We start from the raw sequence: 23,519 nt of genomic DNA, 5'->3' as shown, positions 1-23,519 counted from the left end.
GAAAATGCTCCATTTCTGTGAAATTATAGACATGCTAAAAATAGTTATCCTACTAGAATTCAATTTCTTTATTTGTAAAATGAATGACATCTCTAGGGGTCCTTTACAACTTTAACATTCTTTAATCCATGTAAATATTTATTGTTCATTTAAAGAACAAATCTCTCAAAAATAACAGTAGAATGAAAATAATGTCCAAATTTTCATGTTAAATGTTCACTGATTTACAAATTACATTTTAATTTACAAATGTACATATACAATTTAAATTTAAAATTCATTTTCCAAATTAATAAACTTTCACATACAGATATTTTGCAGTATAATCTGCTTTTTATACTTTTTTTTATATTTTATACTATCACATTGAAACAAAGGAAGATTCAAAAAATAATTCTTTTAAAAAACTAATTGTTATTCTGGGTTGTTCTATGAAAGATCTTATATTTCTGAAAATACTACAGGCCCTTGTTAAATTATTAAGATACAGTTTCCTCATTTTAGTGCAAATCTTTAGTTTTCCTAAGCTAAAGATGTTTCTGTAAAATTCTGACTACATTTTAGAGGTGGTGGTTTGCTAACAATAAGGGTCTTTGCCTAATGCCACCAGTAGGTGGAGCAGGCAACATAATTTATTACTCAAGAACAAGGGCAGGGAAATCAAAGTATAGCTTTTTTAAAATAAATAAAAGGAAATCTGAAAATGAGATTTTCTTCAAACATTCCTTGGAATGAAACATTCTTTAAAATATCTGCAATCATTATTTATCTTGACTTTTTAATTTCTTCCAATGAACAAATTATAAAAACTATAATAAGAATATCACCAATGATCACATATATGTGAGAAATTTAGTTTGACAAATTGATGAATTGACAAATAACTTTGCTAAATGCTTAATTTTATTTTTGTAAGAAGAGATATTTAAAATTTTTAAATCTATAATGGTATAGAGTTTGAATGTTACCTAGTTTCTTTCAAGTAAACACGATTTCTTTTCAGAAAACATTTAGAAGGACAAAAATTTTTCACATGCTCATTTGATACTGGAATTAAATTCAGTCATGTTTGTACAGGTAAGGAGATGCATAGCAAGCAGTATTTTCTAAGAAATATAATTGACTAATTCTATTAAGTCTGTAGCAACAAATTAACCTTATTATTACTGGTAAATGATGATTGATTATTTATGCAAATATGTTAGTATGTTCAGTTGTCTCATTGAAACAAACATATATAAAATTATTTCAATATTACTTTAACTTTTTTAATTAATAAAGCCCTAAGGGGTCTATTAATTCACTCACTTCAATATTGGTTATTTATTAGTTGTAACTTTTATTAATATTAAAGTGCTTAGATGCATAAGAAAAGATAATTAGTACCAGTAAATATAGAATTTTGGAAATTATTCAATTAAAAAGATGCCTAAATTTGGAGTCGGAGAATTTGGGTTTGAATTTTTATTAATTACTTGTGTGGCACTGGGCAAATTACTTGTGTCATTAGGTCTCTTTTCTCCTCCGTAAATAAGGGTGTTGGGGTTTAATTTTGAGGTCTCTTCCAGCACTAAATAAATCACCTATAATCTCCTATATATTTCATTAATATGGAAAACACACTTCTAAATTTTAGTTCCAGTATTAGTGTTCTGGCTTTCAAAAATATGACTATATAAACATCCAACAATAGATAAGACATCACCTATTATAAAAATAATTAACTTTATCGTCTAAGATTTGCATAGCTGAATAAACTAAAAATAAAAAGATAGCCTTAGAAAATAAGGCTTTCAGCCATAATTTTATCCAACATGGCTCCCTATTGCCTCTAAGATAAAGTAGAAAATTTTCACTCCAACATTTAAAAACTTCCCACAATCTGGTTCCTGCCCATGTCTTCTGTCTCATTTCTTCTTGCTTCCACCTCTACTCTCTCCATTCAAGCTAAATCATATGGCTAGCTCTCTTCTTTTCACAACAGAGCCTCTCCCACCCAGGAGCAAGCCTTTGCCCTGTGATGCCTCATGTCTGATATGCATTTGTGGCTCATTTTAGGAAGCCCTAGCTTCCTTCCAGTTGGATGTAATCTCAAAGGAAAGACATTACCTTTGGATTGGTGGGGAGGGCAACTGGGGGGAGACCAGGAAAGGCCCCATGTGGGATGGAGAAAGTGAGCTGAAACATAGAGAATGCTTCCAAAATTTGCTTATTGGGTTTGTGCAGAGGTTATGCTGATCTTTACCACACTGTTGTATTTTTTAGAAAACTTCCAGCTAAAGTTTGATGGACATGGAGAGCAAGATGATCTGGATGGGAAAACATGCATATGAGCACTTAGCCAGAGGAACTGAGAATATCTGACTTAAAAAAAGATAATTTCAGGGGGGAACATAATAACTTTTTTTTAAAGATTTTGAGAATTGCATTGTAGAAGAGACAGTTTTACCAAAGAGGCAGTATTAGGCTCTTAAGAAGGAAAAAAAAAACACCAAAATGGAACATGAAGTCTCAGGAAATAGTAATTCCACCTTATTAGGTAACAAAGCCTGGATGATGAGAAAATGTGGAAATAGTCCATGTAGACAGGCATACCAAATCAACTGTATGGGAAGCAATTTTGAATTATGGTCATGAAGTAGTGAAGACATCTATAACTTTTGATCCAGAAAATCCACTGCTAGATATAAACCCAAAGAGATAATTGAAAAAAACGTTCTACATGCTAAAATGTTTATAGCAGTAGTTTTTGTGGTATCAAAGAACTGGAACCAAAATATATACCAATCAATTGCAAAATGAATAAAACAAATTGCATTAGTTGAATGAGATGGAAGATTACCATGCTGTAAGAAATGATAAATGTAAACCATACAGAGAAGCATGGAAAGACTTGAATGAACTAATGTTAAAATAAAACAAAGTAAGAACACAATAGACCACAATGACTACAACAATGTAAATGAAAAGACCACCATAAAACATTTTAAAATTAATGCTGCAAAATTGTACAAAACAAGCTTGATCCATTCTAAAGAAGAGAAATGAGAAGACATCCTGCCCTGGAGATACCGGGGGAAAGGAGGTCTCATAGGTTAGTTTTAGTTTTCCCCTCAATGTATTGATTATTTTAGTTTAATGTTTTATTCTCTTCTTTTTCTAAAATTTGCAATGGGGATGGTAAAGAGGAGAATGCAGGGGGAAATCTAGATAATATATAAAATGAAAAAAATCAAAAGAAATTTTTTTCTAAAAAAAAGGAAGGTATATTGTAATGGGATTCTTGATCAAATGTAGATTGGACTTAGATTGTCTCTTGGGTTCCTTCCAACCACAATATTATTTGATTTTTTATTATTCTTAAATCTTTAAAACACCTTAGAATCTCTAATATTCTCCTGATCAATAATATGTGAATTCTGGCCTTCCTTTTAAATATTAAAATATTACACATTAAATTCTTTGCTATTAAAAATCATATTCCTTAAGTTTTATGTAAAATATTAAGAGAAAATATAGTGAGGTGGATAGAGTGCTGGTCCTGGATTCCTGAATACCTGGGTTCATATCCTGCTCTGCACACACTTACTAGTTGTATGAGTACTGGCAATATTTTTAACTCCTTAGTTTTCCAAACAATTCCATAAGACTATCTGTTGCAAAAAAGTTGAAGATCTATAGTTCATCAGGGGCTGGGGAGATGGGAAAGGGAAAGGCAGTTTTCACACTAGGAGATCTTGGTCCATCCATCCTACTTATAAAACTTTCTTCTTTTACCAACAAAACTAAAACTAGGGAACATCAAAATTTTCCTGAATGTTAAAGGTGGTGCCTAAATATACAAAATCTAAGAGTCAAATTTCTCTGTGAAAATAGAGGGAACACTTGGCTGAAATAAACAGATCTGGGAAAAACTTAACTTGAAGACCTTCCTTAAAACCTATTTGAAAACACAGTGAAAGGGCAGAGACTTAAGCTTAGCATTAGCTCAATTAAAAAGAAAGAAAAAGAAAAGTGTCTTCCGTTTAAGCCCTTGTTAGTTCTGGACAAGTTCAACAACACCACAATAAACCAGTCAAAATGAGTTTTGAAAGTGAGGTGATGCCCTTTGTGTTGTGTTATCACAGTGGCAGATCCAACTGCTGACTTGGATGCTTTCTGCCGGCGCCCTGCGCTTGCCTCTCTGAAGCTGCTGTCACAGAATAGTCAGGGTGCCTGCTTTTGCCTAGAGAAAAGCCTGCAATTGAACTCGAAGCAGTGTCTTTGTGATATCTTTCCAACAAGTCATGTCCCATTCAGCCTGCTAGTTTATCTCTGTCAGACTCGGGGCTCCAGCGGCTCCTGAGAGCTGCCAGGGACAGGTATACCGACCTGCTTTGTGCTAAGAAGGTAATGAGTCTTTTGGGCTTGGTACTGTTTTCTATTCTCTTCCTTCTCTAGGTCAGCCTTCTTCTTTTCTCGACCCTTCATCTCTGCAAACTCCTCCAGAGCTTCCCTGCATCAAAATAATTCTCTGTTAGTGAAAATGAACCAAGTACTTTTGCAGACCCATTATGTGTAGAAATAAAAACGTATTTGGATTATGTTTAAGAGTTTTCAAAATGCCTACAACTGTCGATTTTCTCAATAAAGTTAGGAAATAGAGATTTTGAATGTTAAAAAATATGAAAATAGAGCTTCTGTCTGGAGTTTTTCAGATGATTTAGTGATTTTAACTGTTCTAAAACTGATAGTTAAGCTACCTTAAATGTGGAGTCCTGAATTTATATTTAAACATCTCAAATCTCATTTCCATATGCAATGCCAATTTCGAAATTGTGCATCTGTCTTTTGTTCACATAATTTATTTCAACTTAATCTCAATTAGCATTTATAACAATATCAATAAGAAACAGACATTGTACATTAGCCAGCATACAAAAGATTGACATTTGGTTCAGTGATGTGTACAGACAGAATAAATGTTAAACTAGATGAAGCATTTCAAGCCTTTCTCACGTGTTCTATAAAGTTAAGATAATAAAAATATTTTACATGTGTCTCTTGGACAAGTATATGTAGATCAAGTATGGATCAATAATCATGTCGAGCCTGGTATTTTGACATAATTCTAGATGTTTTAAGTTATCTAGAATTATAAGCTACAGGAAGACAAGACAAGTATTTTTTTCCTCCAGCAAACATTGCCATGTTCTCTGCACCTAGTTGGTCATCTATAAATATTTGTTGAAGTTTTAAGCTGTAAACCTAAATCAGACTTGCTAAAAAAAAAATGGATTGGAAAATTACATAATACTTTTCCCTTGTCACAGTATTATCTTTTCAGGATTTTAGAATATACTTTGAAAAAGTACACCCATAGACACGTACACACAATAGAAAATGAGCATATTTTAAGTAGATTATCCATGCCTTTGCCTCAAAGGTAGTGGGGGGGGGGATGAAAGGGGGGAAAATTCAAGAAAGAAAAAGACATATACATCTACTTCAATCTGTAGAATTTTTTTTTTACAGTTTACTGTTAAAGGGTACTAATACAATATTTCATACAAGGTTACTTATGAAACATACTGACGTTTAAAAATCACCATGCTATGCTTTTGCAGCAGTGTAATTTTTTTTCAACATAAGATTAAATTGCAAAATAAATGAATTACTTGGAGTGGCATGGCCCCCATTTTGCCACCCTTCTCTTGAAAATTGCTTATTAATATGAAAAAAGGAGTTGGAAAATAGCCTGTTTTACTTTATGCATAGTATTTTGGGGGCCTCCAAGCCTGGAGAACTAGACTAGGCTGCACATTTAGATTGTGTTGGCAAGCTGGTACAATGACCTTTCTGACCTGCATCTCAAGGCTATTATTAATCGCTAAGTAACCTGGTAAAGCCAAACAAATTTGTTTCCATTGAAAGGATCTCTATCTGTGTCTGAGAATTTGTGCTGTACCAAACAAACCTCATTAACTGTGTCCATTTTTGACAAAGAACTAGGAGTTGGAAGGATTGGTGACCTTTGTTTGTCCTTATACTACGGGGCAGTTACATGTGAACAAATGAGTATTTTTAAAAGGAAAAAAATCAGTCTTTTGTAACACATAAATAATGGGCAAATACATTATACACTTTAATTTTTACACTTGTATAAAATATTTAAGTGATTTTTTTGCTTTTCATCATTATACCTTTTAATTAATCTTATGATCACTAAAAATAAAAAAAATTGTTATAAATTGAGTTTCCAGAAGTAACACTTGTTACTAGCTTTTACTGCTATTTATAGAAATCATAGAAATTTTTGTGAACAGAAAGACAATTATTGCAAATTCCCAAGAAATATGTGGATTAAAAATATATTTTTGCCTATGCAAGTTATTGTAATCTTACTTTGTGGAATCATAGGGTTAAAGATTTGAAGTCTGAAGAGCCAGCAAGTCCAAATTTTATAATTGGGGTAACTGAGGGCTCAGAAAGGTTTAGTTATTTGTCAAAAATCACAGTCCTTTGACTCTGAAGTAAGTGAGATGAGATTTTAAATTCTTGAAAAGTTCTCTGTAAATATCCATTTTTAAATAATAAACCTACATATAATCATGAGTGAACTAAGGACTTAAATTCCAAATCATTAAGTATATGGAAGCCAAGATCATCAAGAGAATTCATGTTCAGAGGATAGGAAAGTTAGAGTATAGCAGACCATGCCTAGGGAATATTAATATGGGAAATGAATATTGGTAATGTGTCAGCTTAAAGGGCACACTACATAAAAATGGAATTAATGTTTTAGGATCATAAAATTCACAAAATACAAAACAGTACAATACAGTTCAGATATCCAGAAATAATTTGGATAGAAAATAGAAGCAGAAAAGTTAGAAAATTTCCATACATTCATATATCAGTTAGTTAATGCTGGTTAAGGACTTACTATATTCAAGGTCCATGTTCTTTGCCCTTTGAGAGACCCAAAACAGAATGAGACAGGTTCTCATAACTTCAGAGGTTTAAGTGATCTAGAGGCAGTTAGATAAAGTGCTATAATGAGTCAGGAAGACCTGATTTCAAATCTAGCCTCAGATACTTATATGTGTGATCTAGGGAAGTCTCTTAATCTCTAACTCAGTTTCCTCATCTATAAAGTGGCGATAATTATAGTATTTATCTCCTAGGGCTGTTGTGAGGATCAAATGAGATAATATGTGTAAAAGATTTTTTAAACATTAAAACACTATAAAATTGCTTAAGTATTATAATTTCAGATGGGGTGGCTTTGACTATATGACTATAACACAAGTTAGAATTCAGACTTCTTTAGGGCAGGGACTATTTTCCCTTTAATCTTGGTAGGGGCAGGTAGATCTCTATCTTGTACATAGTAGGTATTTAATACATTTATGTTGATTGAAATGCTTATTGTAAAATGCAAACATTCACTGTGGTATAAATAACATAGTGTGACAGGACTTCTGAAGAGGAGAAACCAGAGCTAGTATTCAAGAAATGGCATTTGACCAGGGTCCTTTTTACTTAGATCATGTTATAGTTGTCACGATTATATCACAATCACAATTATTTCCTTAAAATTTGAATTATTCCAAAAAAAGAAAATTTATTTCTGTGCAAATTGATGCAAATCAGAAAATAAAAACAACACGTCTTTTTTTGAGGGGGGGATTTCACCTCCCACATTCAAAGTTGGTAAATTGGAGGTGAGGGGAATGAGAGAGGTGGCAAGGTAAGGAAGGGGAATGTGGGAGGAAAGACCCACTAGGTTTATCACTGCCACCTAAAAGACAAGGATTCAACCAGAGGGAGAAAATGTACATAAGTGCAAGCCTTGAGTCCACTGCTTTCCAGACCCTGAAGATCCAAGCAGATGTATCCTTGCGCCCACACATCCAAGTTAGGTCAACTTTTCAGTCACTCTTCTCGTTATTAAGTTTGAGGTAACTGGGATATCCTCAGCAACATGGTGTTGTAGTGGTGTAGAAGAGGGAGCACCAAGTGTTTCAGAGGGAGAAGGTCATCTCACTTATGGAGTTTCTGAAGGGTTTCCCCCTTGTGACATCATAGGCAAGGGGTACCAATTGGCAAGGAAGAATGGGGCATGGAAGCTTCCACCAGAAAATTTCAAATATTGCTGGAAGGGCAATCCAAAGAAGGGGAAAGTCCAAGACTTTTAGGGGAGAAAAGGAACCATCTCCAGAGTATAGAAAGAGGAAAAGGGGAAAGAACTTTTTCCTAGTTTAACCAAAATTTGGTTTCAGGAGACCTTGTTGATGAACTGTCATAAGTCCAAATCTCATGTAAAAAAAGGTGTGAGTGGAATGATCAAGAGTTCTTAATCGTCTTTGTATTATGGAAATCTTTATGGAACTGGTGAAATCTAAGGAATCTTTCTCAGGCTAATACTTTTAAATGAATAAAATGTATAGTGTTATAATGAAGATCAATTATAGTGAAATACTGTTAGAAAAATATTTTCTAAAGTTCATGGGTTCAGCACCTGAGTGATCAAATAATTTTTGATATCCTTTCCAGGATATTAAATTATTATTTATAAAATATTAAAACTGAATTATTTCATAAAGCTTTAGTATAGGAAGTACCAGATGAAACTGATGAATTAGACTAGTCAAATATTGATATAAAATGAAAAAGCATTTTTCCTGAAAGTTTGGCAAAATTTTCAAAAGATGAACCACCCCCCCCCATTTGGTTGTTTCTTTTTTTTTTTGACAAAGATACTAGAAAAACTTGCCATTTCCTTCTCAGTTAATTTTACAGATGAGAAAACTGAGGTAAACAGGGTTAAGTGACTTGCCCATAGTCACATAGTAAATGTCTAAGGCTGATGTTATACTCAGGTCTTCCTGATTCCTGGTCTGGTGCTCTATTCATTGTACCTCCTAGTTGTACCCTTTAACTAGTTCTAGTAACAACTAAAATTTTTAAAGAAGTAAAGAATGGGTAAAAAAAAAAAAAAGAAGAAACAAAAATTCTGATGATACCATTGGGAAGGAAACCAGTACAATACTGATCTACTGGTGGAACTCTGAAATAGTCCAATTACTTCCATTCTAGGAAGTAATTTGGAACAGTAAATAGTACATATCCTTTGACCTAGAAACACTACTCTGGCATGGTCATACCTTGTGCTTGCCACAAAATGAACCACATCTATGTTCAAGAACTCTGAAATCCTGCTACCTGACTATAATCTTTCCTCCCACCTCTCTGCCTTCTATAACAAATTTTCTCAATCTCTAATTCTTCATCTCCTCCGTTCTCTCCCAGTGAATCATCCCTGTAGTAGCCAATCCTTCCTCTTTTCCCCATTTTGACCTTTTGATGAATGTGTTCAACTCTGATTGTGCTTTACTAAACTACAGCTTAGGATAACTTCTACCATTCACCCTACAAATAATGTTTATAAATTTATGTATTTATGCTACTGAGAAAAATCACGTCATCTTTCAGATTTGAGTTCATTACAAATTTAATTTATATAATCTCAACTGGGCAATCCTACTATATATATCAACTTACTATTCTACTCTTCACAGCAGTTCTTCTAAACTTTTGCTTACTACCTCAAACCACCCTCTCAGCTACTCTTCACCTAGGTGGCCTTAGGAGTACCTGATCACAGTGACACTTCATCCATTCTTGGAAAGGAAGTGATTCTCCTTTCCATATGAAGAAATGCAAAATATCCTGCTTCCTTTGTGCTTAAAAAGAGAATATATTAGTATATTTAAGAGAGCAAACAATTTGATGGGTATTTGATAAATATTTCTAATGAAAGTAATCAGAGTCACTCACTGATCTTTTGCACTTAGTTGACTAGTTACATGAATAGCCTCTTAGAACTTAAGAGATAGTTTTATTCTCTCTTTAAGTTTTTTAATTTTGTTTTTTTTTCTAATTACAAGTTTTGTGTTCTGTACAATGATTCTTCTCTCTTGGACTTTGAGCTCTAAGGTAGAGGAGATTTATTTCCTCTCTTCCACAGCCTCAATGATGGCTGCAACCACATGGCAGTGAAAACATGTGTCTGAGTCTCTGACGCTTTCCTACCTTTTTTTTTCCTTCCTTGAGCACTGGTTTGCAAATATCAATTCAGAGAAACTGATATCTCCAGTCCCTATGGTAACCTAGAAATTTCCAGAGGTCCCAAATATCATAAGTCAGGGAACTACCAGACAATAGGTGTTTCTAATAGCAAAATCACTTTTCAGAGAAGTACCCATTAGGTAGGAGTATACTGCTATTGAAATGACTAAGAAAATCCAACCCATTCTCTGGCTGATGAGGAGATATAGAGCTTGTAAGTAGTTTATACAGTGCACATATGAGAAGACATGAATTATCTTTTTCAAGAGTACCACAAAACTGTTTTTATTGATTGGGAAAGCACAATATATAGTTTATTGGCATATTTTTGTTTCTAGAATTGTTCATGAACACTTATAAATCTTGTATGTTTTGAGCAAATTTATTGGTTGTGGAAAGGTCCCATTTGGTCTAGGTTCATAACAAGGACTGCTAAACTATCACCCTTATGTCAACCATAACCAGCAGACCAAACTGAACATACCACCTGTTTTTATAGAGCTCACTTGTTAAGAATAGAATAAACAAATAAAAAAATTCTACCATTCTTATCTTACCATACAAAATCAGGAACTGGATCAAATTTGATTCACAGGCTATAATTGGAAGACTGTAAACTGCCAATCTCTAGCCTATAAGAACTAACTACAGAAATAGCTATATCCCTTGGGACACTTCTGCTCTCACCCTTACCCTTAGTTTTCCAAACTGGAATTAAGCAAGGAGGGAAAAGGGGAATCTCCTAACCCTCTACAGTAAACCACAACAATGAGAGCAGGAGCACTTAACAGTGGAAGACTTGTTCTTACTCAGGAAAATCTAGACCTGGATCTGGTTGTTGTCTTCTGTCTTTAGGTTTCTTTTTTCCTTTTCCTTTGTTTCCTTGGTCCTTTGGGGTTTTTTTTTGGAGGAATGGATATTGAGTAGTGATTTGGGGATATGTACCTTCAAGTCTAATTCAAGTCTAAGGAATTATTTTGTACATAATGAGTTTTAATTGGGGTACCAGCTATGTAGCAAGAGGTGTCCTTAACAGCATGCTTCTTAGAGAAGAGATTCACCAAGAGGAAGCCTGTCCTCCAAAATTGAAGCCTTGTCAAAGCTGAGTAGAGATCTGAACCTTGCTTATCCTTAAAGTTAATTTCTGGTAATTGCTTGAACAGTACAGGTCTGGAATAGGAAATATCTTTGCAGTCATTCCTCAGAATATCTTTACCTCCAAGAAGAGTATAATTAATTTAATGGGCTATGTGAATTATTGGGTTTCCTATATTTTCCATGTGACTTTTTTGAGTCCTTTGGGTGGTACATGATTAAAATGCTGCTCTGACCTGGACCTCTCCTCAAACTAGCTGACTCTGAACAAGTCATTGAAAGTCTTTCCAATTCAGATTCCTTCCTGGGAAAATGAAGATAATAATAGCACCTCCCTCCTAGAGTCACTGTGAAGATAAATTGAAATATTATTAGTTAAGAGCTTTACAATACTTAAAAGTAGTACCTAAATGCTGTGTGGGTTTTGTGATGGAGGAAATGAAACTCTACTATCCCTGAGACTTATATTGTTCAATGAAGAACTTCCTGGAGGAGACTCATATTAGAATTATTTGAATTTGAGGAGGTTCAAGACAAGTCAGATCTATGCTTTGTTTTAGAGACTTTTCTGAAAAAAATTCAGGTAGGGACATGAGTGAGCCAAAAGAAACTTTAAAACTTTGAAGATCGGTTGCCAGTGTTACTCCTTCTCTGAATGAGCATATTCATTTTAAGGCCATAGGGATTGTGTCCTTAGGTGTCTCTTCAACTCTTTCTCATCAAAAATCCAAAAGAAGTTCACAAATGAGATTTTCATAAGCAAGAAGAGATTAAAGTTAAATAATGAGTAACTAGAGTAGTCAGGTGAAATGGAGGGGCTCTTTCCTTAGTTGAGTGGTCTAACCATCAGAGTCTATTCCCTGGGGTCTCAAAAAAAGTTCCTTTTTAACTGAGAGAAGAATTGAATAGTACCATCAGATGGTCACTGGATTAGCCTTTCACTCTGATGAAAATATAACTGCTATTGATGAGAATATTACCAAGAATATATAATTATATGGTTCCTGGAGGGTACTTATAATTGAATTATAAGGTGCCTTGTGAGCATTCTAGGCAGTAAGAGGACACTTTACAGATTTGTCACAATCTAGAATGTGAGTAAGACACTTCATAATTCATATATAAGTACATATCAGAAACAATATGATTATATTAAAACATTCTCATGTTAAAAGAATGAGACCAAGAGATTTCTACAGAGAGGTTTTAACATTTTATTAAATTTCACATTTTACTTAACTACATCATACCTAGGCTACACATTACCTTTAGAAATAAAGAGAAAATATGAAGAAAGTAAAAGAAAATACTTTGCAAAAGCAAGCAGTTAACTACCCAAGTCACTGTTGTAGAACTATCTAGACCATCATGGGCACTAAGCTAGATTAGCAGACTATAACATAATTTATGCCTCTTTGCACAGCTTTAAAAAAAAAACAGAACTTCGGACAAGTGCAAGTACATATATGGGCAACAAAATGTACATGAATTTTTTTTTTACTTCAAATTTAAAGTTATATGGTTTTTTTAGGTGTGGAAGAAAATTCTTATTGTGCTCTCCTTTTATCCCAGTAAACAGCTTTCAACTTCACGATGGTAAAAATAGGCAAGTCCATACAGTTCTAATTTCATAGTGCTCTCTTTCATAGACTTGATGTTCCTCACTATTGTGTCAACTCAATATGCCATCTCCCATTTCTGGATGTTTACTTTTCCTCACTATTCCTCTAAGAATACTAAGCATTCTTCCAGGTTTTACTAGCCTTTTTTCTGATATCCCCATTAATCAGTGCTACCTTCTAATTTTATCCAGTATTCTAATCTGCATACTTCTTATTTCACCCAGTAGAATGTAAGATTCTTGAAGGCAGGGAGTGTTTCCCTTTTAAATTTTGTCTTTGAATTTCTAGTACTTAGCTAGTACCTACCATTTAATTCTATTTCAGGATAGTTGCAATTTTCTTCCACATTAAGCTCAAATCTACTTATTTGAAACTTCCATTCATTGCTTCCAGTTCTTCCAGAACATATAAAATTCTTATAACTAGATTATTATCCCATAACACTGTATCAAAAAGGGTAACAAAATTAATCTGACAGGTGCTATTCATTTTTTGTTTATTTATATTTTAATTCATTAAATAGTTCCCAATTATGTTTTAAAATTTTTAACATTTATTTTTTAAAATTTTGGATTCCAAATTCTTTGCCAAACTCCTACTGAGAAAGCAAGCAACATATTAATTATTCATGTAAGTCATGCAAAATATATTTCCATATTAGACATGCTGCAAAAAAAACCCAAAAGGCAAGAAAAAAAAAGAAAGTGAAAAATAAACTTCAATCGCTATTAAAAATTCATCAGTTCTCTCCATGGAGGTGAATATCATTTTTCCTCATGAGTCCTTCAAAAATGTCTTGAATCATTATCTTAGAGTAGCTAAGTTTTTCCACAGTTGATAATACTTACAATATTGCTGTTACTCTGTAGCATGTTCTCATACTGCTCACTTCACTTATCATCAGTTCATATATGTCTTTCAAGGTTTTTCTAAAACCTTTCTGCTTATCGTTTTTAAGTCACAATAGTATTTCATCCCAAACATAATTTACAACTAAGAGCCATTCTCCAATTGATGATCTTCCCCTTAATTTCTAATTCTTCTTCACTACAAAAAAGACTATTAAATAATTTTGTATTCATATTACCTTTTCCCTTTTTTATCTCTTTGGGATACAAAGCTGATAGTAAGATTATATGCATAATTATATAAACCTTTGAGCATAATTAAAAATTATTCTCCAAGATGGCTGGACTAGAATATATCTCCACTCTAAGTGCATTAGTAAATTTATTTTTCCATATCCCTTCCAAGATTCATCATTTTTCTTTTTGGTCATCTTAGCCAATCCAATAGGTGTAAGGTGGTACCTCAGAGTTGTTTCCATTTGCATTTCTCTAATCAGTGGTGATGTAGAGCAATTTTTTATTTCATTATAAATAACTTTGATTTATTTTTCTGAAGCTGCTTGTTCATATCCTATGACCATTTATCAATTTATCAATTTATCAATCAGGCTCTTAGAATTTCCATAAATATAATTCAATTATTATATATATGAGAAATGTTATTTTCATCTGAAAAACTTATAAAAAATTATTAGTATCCTTATTAGTATTAATTTAATTTATTAATTAATTTATTAATTTATTAATTTATTTAATTAATATTAGTATACTTTTGGCTGCAGTGGGTCTGCTTATACAAAATCTTTTTCATTTAATGTAATAAAAATCATTTTACCTCCCATGATTCTCTCTCTTGTCATGTCATAAATTCTTTCCTTAGCCATTGCTCTGATAGTTTTTTTAAATATTTACCCTTAACGTTACCCTCTAATTCTAGGATATCAGGGCAGTTCTCCTTTATATTTCTTGAAATGTGATATCTAGACTCTTTCTTTGATCATGGCTTTCAGACTTTCAAATAATTCTTTAATTATCTTTCTTTGATATATTTTCTAGTGTACTTATTTTTCTGATGAAATATTTCTAATTTTCATCTTTTTTTTCTTCCTTTTGACTTTGTATAATAGTTTTTTGGTGTCTTACTCAATCAGTTTCCACTTGTCTAATCCTAATGATTAAGGAATTATTTTTTTCAGTGAGCTTCTGTTTCTCTTTTATTATCTGAGCAATTTTGTTTCTTAACATATTATTTTTGTATTCTTTTAAATTTTCTTTTCATAATTTTCTTTTATAGTTCTCATTTATTTTCCCAGTTTTTCATCTTCCACTCTTATTTGACTTCACAGAATTATTTTGGTGCTTCTGTCCAATTCATTTTTTTTTTCCTATTGAGACTTTTGTAGCTGTTGTTATGCCACCACTGTCTTCTTCTGAGTTTGTATTCATCTTCCCTGTCACTATGGTTGATTTTCATGTAGTTTGTTAATTTTTTAGTCTATTTCTTAACTTTAAACTTTATATTAAAGTTGGGCTGTGGGTAGAGGCCAACAGTCTTTAGCTTCAGTTTTTTTTTCACTGATATTTTCAAAGCTGGTTCTGGGATTTTGGAAGTTTCAAAGCTTTCAAGTTGTGTGATCCAGGCAAAGGTATGGTCACTGCTCTCCCAGCCCATGCTCTGATTATATCCAGAAGGGTCCCTGCACCCTGGGGACTAAAAGTTATATTGCTTCTCAGGACCCCTGTTCCCTCATGACCTAAAATGTCTCACTACCCTTGAACTGTGATCTGGAAGTGGGTATAGGCAATGAGGTTGCCAAAAAGCATCCAGTCCTCTACCCAGTGCTAGCATATGAGTTCCCAATCTCTTTCTAACCAGTTGCCTGATCCTCTTATCACATCTGACTTGATAGCTACCAAAGATGTTGGTGCTGTCACCACCACCAAGACCCTCCACTAGTGTTGCATCCATATGGGCTCCAGGGCAACTTCCACCCAAGGGTCATAGATCTCCTTTGACCTCTTAAATTATTTTTGGGAGGAAAAAATCATGTTTTACCTTCTGTCATTTCAGAATTTGATTTGACGTATCATTTTAAAATTGTTTGGAGAATATTGGGAAAGCTTAGATGAGTCCTTTCCACCATTTTGACACCACTTCCAGAAGTCACAAATCCTATTCCTATGAAATTCACATTGGATATGTGTGATTACACCTTCCTTTTTTGAAATCTCCATAATTAACCCTTATAATGAGAAGTTCTAGAAATACTTATTAAGAGCTAATCATTGAGCAAACAAGAAAAAGCGAAAGCATTAACAGTTTTGAAGGACCTTAAATTCTAATCAAAGTTTAACTAAGTGACCTGTTTTTTTTTAATTTTGAAAACCTAGGAGATATGTTTGTGTGTTTTTTCCCAATCCTTTTGTACTGCTTTCCTTCTACACATATTTCAAAGATCATTGACTTGGGCTCAGCAATCATATCAGCCACATATACATATATGTATATATATATATATATATATATATATAATATATATACACATGTGTGTGTGTGTGTGTGTGTGTATGTGCATCTCAGTTCACATTTGAACTCAGGTCCTCCTGAATCCAGGGCTGGTGCTCTATCCATTATGCTACCTAGCTGTCCCTGCTACTTTCTTAACTTATTCTCTCTTTAATGTGTTTCAACTCCTAATTAGTCATTTTTGCTGAGTTTTTTTCAGTTTAAAGATCATTCAAGTTCAAATAAGTAAAATATGGTTGAACAACAACTGTTCTATTTTCTCTTTCTGTAAAATTTTCAGTGTAAGCATTTACATATCAGAAATCAGAGATGAAAGGAAAGGAAAAACCTCGAAGCACTTTCCTGAACTGATGCTAAGTGAAGTGAACAGAACCAGGAGACTATTATACACTGTAATAACAACATTGTGTTATAATCAACTGTGATAGACTAAGCTCTTCTCAACAACAGTGATCAAAGACAATTTGTCTAAAATAATTGTGTTGGAAAATGCCATCCCCATCCAGAGAAAAAATTATGGAATCTGAATGCAGATCATAGCATACTATTTTCTCTTGTTTTTTGTTTTTTCTTTCTCATGGCTTTTCTCCTTTGTTCTGATTTTTTTCACAGCAAAACCAATATAGAAATATGTATAATATGTCTCTGTATATACTTTATCAGATTACTTGCTATCTTAGTGAAGGGGAAGGGAGAGAGGGAGGGAGAAAACTTTATAAAAATGAATGCTAAAACTATTTTTTCATTTAATTAGAAAATAAAAAAGCAGTGAAAATACAAATAAGGATTTGACTTATTTTGCTGATTGTCTAACTTAAGGGATGAAGAAAATGTTAATAATGAAGATTAAATTTAAAAGCTTTGTATATGTGTGTATTTTTAATAGAAATCTGGTGGGTTAAATATTTATCAGAAAACCATGATCAATGAATACTGAGACAATGTAATTGGAAAATTAGGAATAAATAAGGGGAAGATATTGTGGAGACAATTGACAGAACTTGAATTGGGTATGCAGTATAAGGAAGAAAGAGGTGCCTAGTATGATTAAGTTTACAAACCTAGATAACTAAAAATAGTTGTACCTACTATAGAATTAAGGGGGTTTTGGAAGAGATGATAGGTTTTATTTTAGACAAATAGGCTTAAAATTCTAATAGAATATACAAGGAAATGAACAAAGTGATACAAATGAATTAGGAGAACTTCACAATTACTAAGTTATGGCAGAGGAAAGATGTTTTAGAAATAGCAATGGGAAGCAAGGAGTTTTGTGTATAGGACATGGAGCAGAAAAAGAGGAACAAGACTAAAAAAGCCTGGTAAGTGATAATGTAATATGCAGAGAAATTTGGGTTTCTGTGAACATAGGAAAGAATAAGAGAAAAACTACTTTAAATGAAGGAAGACTTGTTACAATGTACTAAATGGTCAAGAAGGTACAGTGGATGGAGGGGGGAAATAGGGAATATACAAAAAGGGGAATGAAAATTTTGCCTTGGCAAAAGGGATTAGGGTGGTTCTTAACTAGTTTTTGCACGCCATAGAATACTTTGACACTGGTGAAATCTATGAACTGATAGATCTCTTCTAAGAAGATTATTTTTTAAAAGCAGATAATATGTAAATTTGTAGAAACAATTGTAAGTAAATACAGATATCAAACAAATAATCATATATGTATGTATAACTCTATGTTAAATGCAGCCCAGGCAGACTCAGAAACTATGAAAACAATTACAAAACATTTCTCTCACAAATAAAATCAGATTTAAAAAACTGGGCAAATATCAACCACTCAGGGATAGACAGTTAATATAATAAAAATGAAAATTCTACCTACATTAAACTACTTATTTAGTGCCCTACCAATCAAAATCCCCCAAAAAACTACTTTAATGATTCAGAAAAAATTGCAAGTAAATTGATATAGAGAAATAAAAAGTCAAGAATTTCCATGGATTTAATGGGAAAAAGTTCAAAAGAAGGTGGCTTAGCCCTACCAGATCTAAAATTATGTTATAAAGCATCAGTCATCAAAACTGTCTGGTATTGGCTAAGAAATAGAGTGGTGGATCAATGGAATAGACTAGGTGCAATAGCAGGAAATGATTATAGTAATCTGCTGTTTGATAAACCCAAAGAGTCCAGCTATTGGGATAAAAACTCTCTCTTTGATAAAAACTGTTGGGAAAATTGGAAGTCAGTATGGCAGAAACTCAGATTAGACTAACACCTCACACCTTATACCAAGATAAAATCAAAATGGATATAGGATTTAGACACAAAAGACAATACTATATGCAAACTAGGAGATCAAGGAATAGTTTAGCTATCAGATCTATGGAAAGGGAAGTGGTTTATGACCAAGGAAGAGATGGATAACATCATTAAAAACAAACTAGATAATTTTGATTACATTAAATTAAAAAGCTTTTGCACAGACAAAACCATTGTAACCAAGATCAAAAGAAATGTAGTAAATTTGGAAACAATATTTACAACTACCATTTCTGACAAAGGATTCATTTCTAAAATATATAGAGAGAACTGAGTCAAATTGATAAGGAAAAAAAAGTCATTCGCAAATGGTCAAAGGATATGTGGAGGCAATTTACAGATGAGGAAATCAAAGCTATCCATAGTCATATGAAAAATTGCTCTGATTCATTCTTATTAGAAATGAAAATTAAAGCATCTCTGAGGTACCACCTCACACCTCTCAGACTGACAATATGACCAGAAAGGACAATGATCAATGTTGGAAGGAATGTGGGAAATCTGGGACATTAATGCATGGTTAGTGAAGCTGTGAATTCATCCAACCTTTCTGGAGAGCAATCTGGAATTATGCCCAAAGGGCAATAAATATGTGCATACCCTTTGATCTGGCAATATCACTATTGGGTCTATAGCCTGAAGAGATCATGAAAAGGGGTAAAAACCTCACTTGTACAAAAATATTCATAGAAGCTCTGTTTGTAGTAGCAAAGAATTGGAAATTCAATGAATGTCCACCAATTGAGGAATGCCTTAACAAATTGTGGTACATGTATGTTATGAAATACTATTGTTCTATTAGAAACCAGAAGGGAAGGGAATTCAGAGAAGCCTGGAAGGATTTGCATGAACTGATGCTAAGCAAGATGAGCAGAACCGGAGGAACATTGTACACTATAACAGCAACATGGGGTTGATGATCAACCTTAATGGACTTGCTCATTTCCTAAGTGCAGCAATCAGGGACAATTTGGTGCTGTCTGCAATGGAGAATGCCATCTTATCGAAAGAAAGAATTGTGGAGCTTGAACAAAGATCAAAGACTAGCACCTTTAATATTAAAAAAACCATTATTATGTAATCTTGCTAGCTCTTATATTTTTTTTTCTTAAGGAAATGATTTCTCCCTCAGCACATTAAATTTAGATCAATGTATAGCATGGAAACAATATAAAGACTAACAGACTGCCTTCTGTGGGGGGTGGGGAGAGGGAAGTGAGATTTGGGGGGAAATAGTAAAATTCAAAAATTAATAAAGTTATTTTAAACATAAATATATAGATACTAAATGCACATATATATGTATATATAAATTTACATATATATACACACACATCTATGTAAGAGAGAGAAGGGAGGATCACAGAGGAAGGGAAAAAAGAGGAGAGGGAGAATGAAAAAGAGAAGTAGAGGAGGAGGAGGAGGAGGAGGAGAGAAAATGAGAGAAAGAAAGGAAATTGAAAAATAAGTGTTCTAGCTATAGGACCAGGAGATATTATTTGATTGGCTTCTCAGTTGATCAGATCAATATTAATGGCTGTACTGAAAGTCATATAAAAAAGACAGTCACTATATGGCTAGAGTGGCCACTTAATTCTTGTATAATTAGATCCAGGGTTCCCTTGACTATCAATCTCCATAAACATTCATCTTCCTGCTCTCTATCACAGTCCCTACACCTTACTTGTCTAAATTTAAATAATTATAATTATTTTTTGTTTATTTATTTTTATTGGATCTTCTCTTGTCCAGCCTAGATAAGAATGATGGTCATGAGATTCCCTATTACATCTAATGTTCACCTATATAGATGAATGATTTTCTTTTGTGGTAGTACAGTTAAAAGAAATACTAAGTTTCTTCCTTCTATTTCCCTCTTCCCATCCATAAAATACTACTTTTTTTTAATTTTCCTTCATTTTCCTTTTGAACATCTAATCCAAAAACTTCTCTCTCTGGATTATCACAAAGACCCTTTGGAAGATAGAACTGCAAAAGGAAAATATTCTCTTATCATTACATGTGACCCTTTCTAGGAAATTTTCTCATTCAAGTTTTTTGTTTGTTATCATATTTCTCTGGGCCCTAATGATTCTTAAATTATCTTTCCTTCCCCTGTCCTCCTAACTTTTGATATTTCACATGCTCTTCTAATTGGAATTTTATTTACTCCATTTTTTTTTCAGGATACTCAATACCTTACTAAAGTTTCTCATCTTCTATTCTAAGTTGTTGGTTCTATTCTTTATACTTTACTTCAGTTAGAAGACCCTCAACATTTTTTTAGGTTTTTTTTTTTTTTTTGCAAGGCAAATGGGGTTAAGTGGCTTGCCCAAGGCCACACAGCTAGGTAATTATTAAGTGTCTGAGACAGAATTTGAACCCAGGTACTCCTGACTCCAGGGCCAGTGCTTTATCCACTGCGCCATCTAGCTGCCCCTGACCCTCAACATTCTTGACAAATTTATGGTCATTCAGTTCTCATGCATGTGTTTCTAATTATAGGAATTACATAATTAGTCTCTTATGGAATCTTCCCCAATTGTATTTCATCATTTTATGAGAATTTTCTCTTTTTATATTGAGTTCCTCAGTCTCTTTGACACTTTTTAAAATTTTCTCTCTTGTCCCTTCTCTACCACAGTCACGAATAGAAGTTAATTCCTGAACTTTCCCCTATTAGGGCTAGGGGTGGTGGAAAGTCCTGGTTTACTGGTCCTAGAAAGCTGTGCCATGACACCCTAATATATCAGAAATGTTAGATAAAAGATAGATGAGAGGTTGCTGCAATTAAAATAAAGTTTACTAATAATTTTAATAAAAATTTTACTTTCTAAACATATGATATATTGCAAATATAGTATGTAAAAGATAAGCACAACTTGCCAATCACACACACAGATCTTGAACATGAAAAACCCTCAAGAAATCAGAATCCTTGTATTGAAGTTAAAATTCATGTATGAATCTTCTGGCTCTACCTTATTGTTGTTATCTTAAATCAGTAAGTCAATTAATATTTAAGGGACTATTATGTGGCTATATATATATGTATAATATATATATATATATATATATATATATATATATATATATATATATATATATATATATATATATATTAGGTTCTGGTGATATTAAGAAAGGCAAAAAATCATCCCTCAAATCAATGAGCTTTTAGTCTAATGGGGGAGACAGCACACAAAAACATGAACAAAATACATACAGAATAAATTAAAGGAATTAATCTGAGAATGGAAGTAACTAAGAGTAAGGAGGACTGGGAAAGATTTTTTCAGAAGATGAGATTTTAATCTTGTAGGGATTCACAAAAGGGGGCAAGGATAAGGAAGGAGAGAGAATTCTAGGCATGGAAGATAGTGAAAATACATGGAATTGAAAGATACTGTGTGACAAACAGTAATCAGTGGAATGTAAAGGGGTTAAGTGAGGTATAAGGAAATGGAAACAGTTGGGGGAGGCATATTATTAAGGTCATTGAACAACCAATATATAATTTTATATTTGATCCTGGAGATGATAGAGAGTCATTAGAGTGTACTGAACAGGAGAGGATAATATGATTAGGCCTATGTTTTAGGAAGATCAGTTTGTCAACTTAGTAAAGAATGTTCTGGAAAGAGGAAAAATGAGACAAGTGTAACCAGCCAGCAGGTATGAGGTAATTAGGGCAAAAATTATGGTGGTGACAGCATCGGAGGAGAGAAGAAGGTGTATACAAGAGATATTATAAAGTTAGAAATTGGGAAAAGATTAAGATGATGGAGGATAGGCAGCAACCCAGCTGAACTCTCCCAACATTCCCCTTCAAACAACTTTAAAATAAAGCTCATATCAAATTTTGGAATAGTAGAGACAAAAAGAGGTCAGATTGAGATATTTTTCCAGCCTAAGTCAACTTCAGAGGTCAATAAGAAAAGTTGGTGACACTAGGGTGGACTGCAGTGGTCACACCAGAGGTGAGCTTTGGAAGTACCTGCAAAGCCTCAGCAAGAGAAGGATCAGGAGATCTCAGCCCAGAGATAGCAAAGGGGGGTGGGGCTGGAGGAGAGAGTTGGATATTTGTCAGAAGGAGAATTCAGGGGACCCTTTTCTGGGTATAGGTAGTACTTATTGGCAATTCTGTTGTCCACAAGTAGTTCTGGTTTGTAGTTCCAGGGTGGATAGAAGACTTGTGGTCAGTCACAAGGGAAGAGGAACACTCACCACATCTCTCCCCACATTTTACCCTCTTGGAAGCACTGAAAACTTGGAAAACATAAGAGCTAGTTCTGAAAAAAAGCATCATGAAAAAAAGAAAAGCCTGCAGTTTGGAATAGTACCTCTCCAACCTCAGGTGACCAGAGCCCAATTATTTTTTGTTTGTTATAAAGATTTATTTAGTTTGAGTTTTACAATTCTTCCCCCTAATCTTACTTCCCTCCCCCCAACCCTCCACAGAAGGCAATTTGCCAGTCTTTACATTGTTTCCATGGTATATATTGATCCAAATAGAATGTGATGAGAGATAAATCATATCCTTAAGGAAGAAACATAAATTAAAAGAGATGGCAAGATCAGACAGTAAGATAACAGTTTTTCAGAGCCCAATTTTAACACAAAGTTTGAAGTCAATTAATAGACTAGGAAATGAACAAACAACAAAATTTAAATATTTAAAAAAAGTTTGCCCATAAAAAGCTACTAAAGTGGCAGAGAAGACAAGATACAAGCTCAAAAGAAGACAATAATGTGAAAACATCTACAACCAAGGCCTCAAAGAAAAATGTTTATTGAACCAAAGCCCAAAGCTTCCAAGATTTCCTGGAAGAGTTAAAGAGAAAAGAGTGGGAGTAGAAAATTGAAAATATGAAATGAGTAATGAAAAAATATGAAAAGAGAATTAACAATTTGGTAAAAGAGGCACAAAAATACTGAAGAAAATAACACCTTTAAAACAAAATTGACCTAATGGCAAAAGAGGCACAAAAATTCAATGAAGAAATCCTTAAAAAGTAGAATTGGCCAAATAAT

At 33.4% G+C, this 23,519-nt stretch overlaps 1 protein-coding gene across 1 annotated transcript in view; it reads right to left on the bottom strand.

The window, feature by feature from the left end:
- Positions 1–23,519, bottom strand: part of SPATA17 (spermatogenesis associated 17) — a 289,180-nt gene that overhangs the window by 139,367 nt on the left and 126,294 nt on the right. Inside the window, exon 6 of the mRNA XM_074222685.1 lies at positions 4,372–4,495. Within this exon, the coding sequence (XP_074078786.1) occupies positions 4,372–4,495 (124 nt within the window). The remainder of the gene's footprint in view (positions 1–4,371; positions 4,496–23,519) is intronic.

This window comes from Macrotis lagotis, chromosome 2 (genome assembly GCF_037893015.1).
Source record: "Macrotis lagotis isolate mMagLag1 chromosome 2, bilby.v1.9.chrom.fasta, whole genome shotgun sequence".
Classification (NCBI taxonomy): Eukaryota; Metazoa; Chordata; class Mammalia; order Peramelemorphia; family Peramelidae; genus Macrotis; species Macrotis lagotis.
Note: the sequence above shows the minus strand (reverse complement) of the source record. Positions and strands in the feature narration are given on the sequence as shown.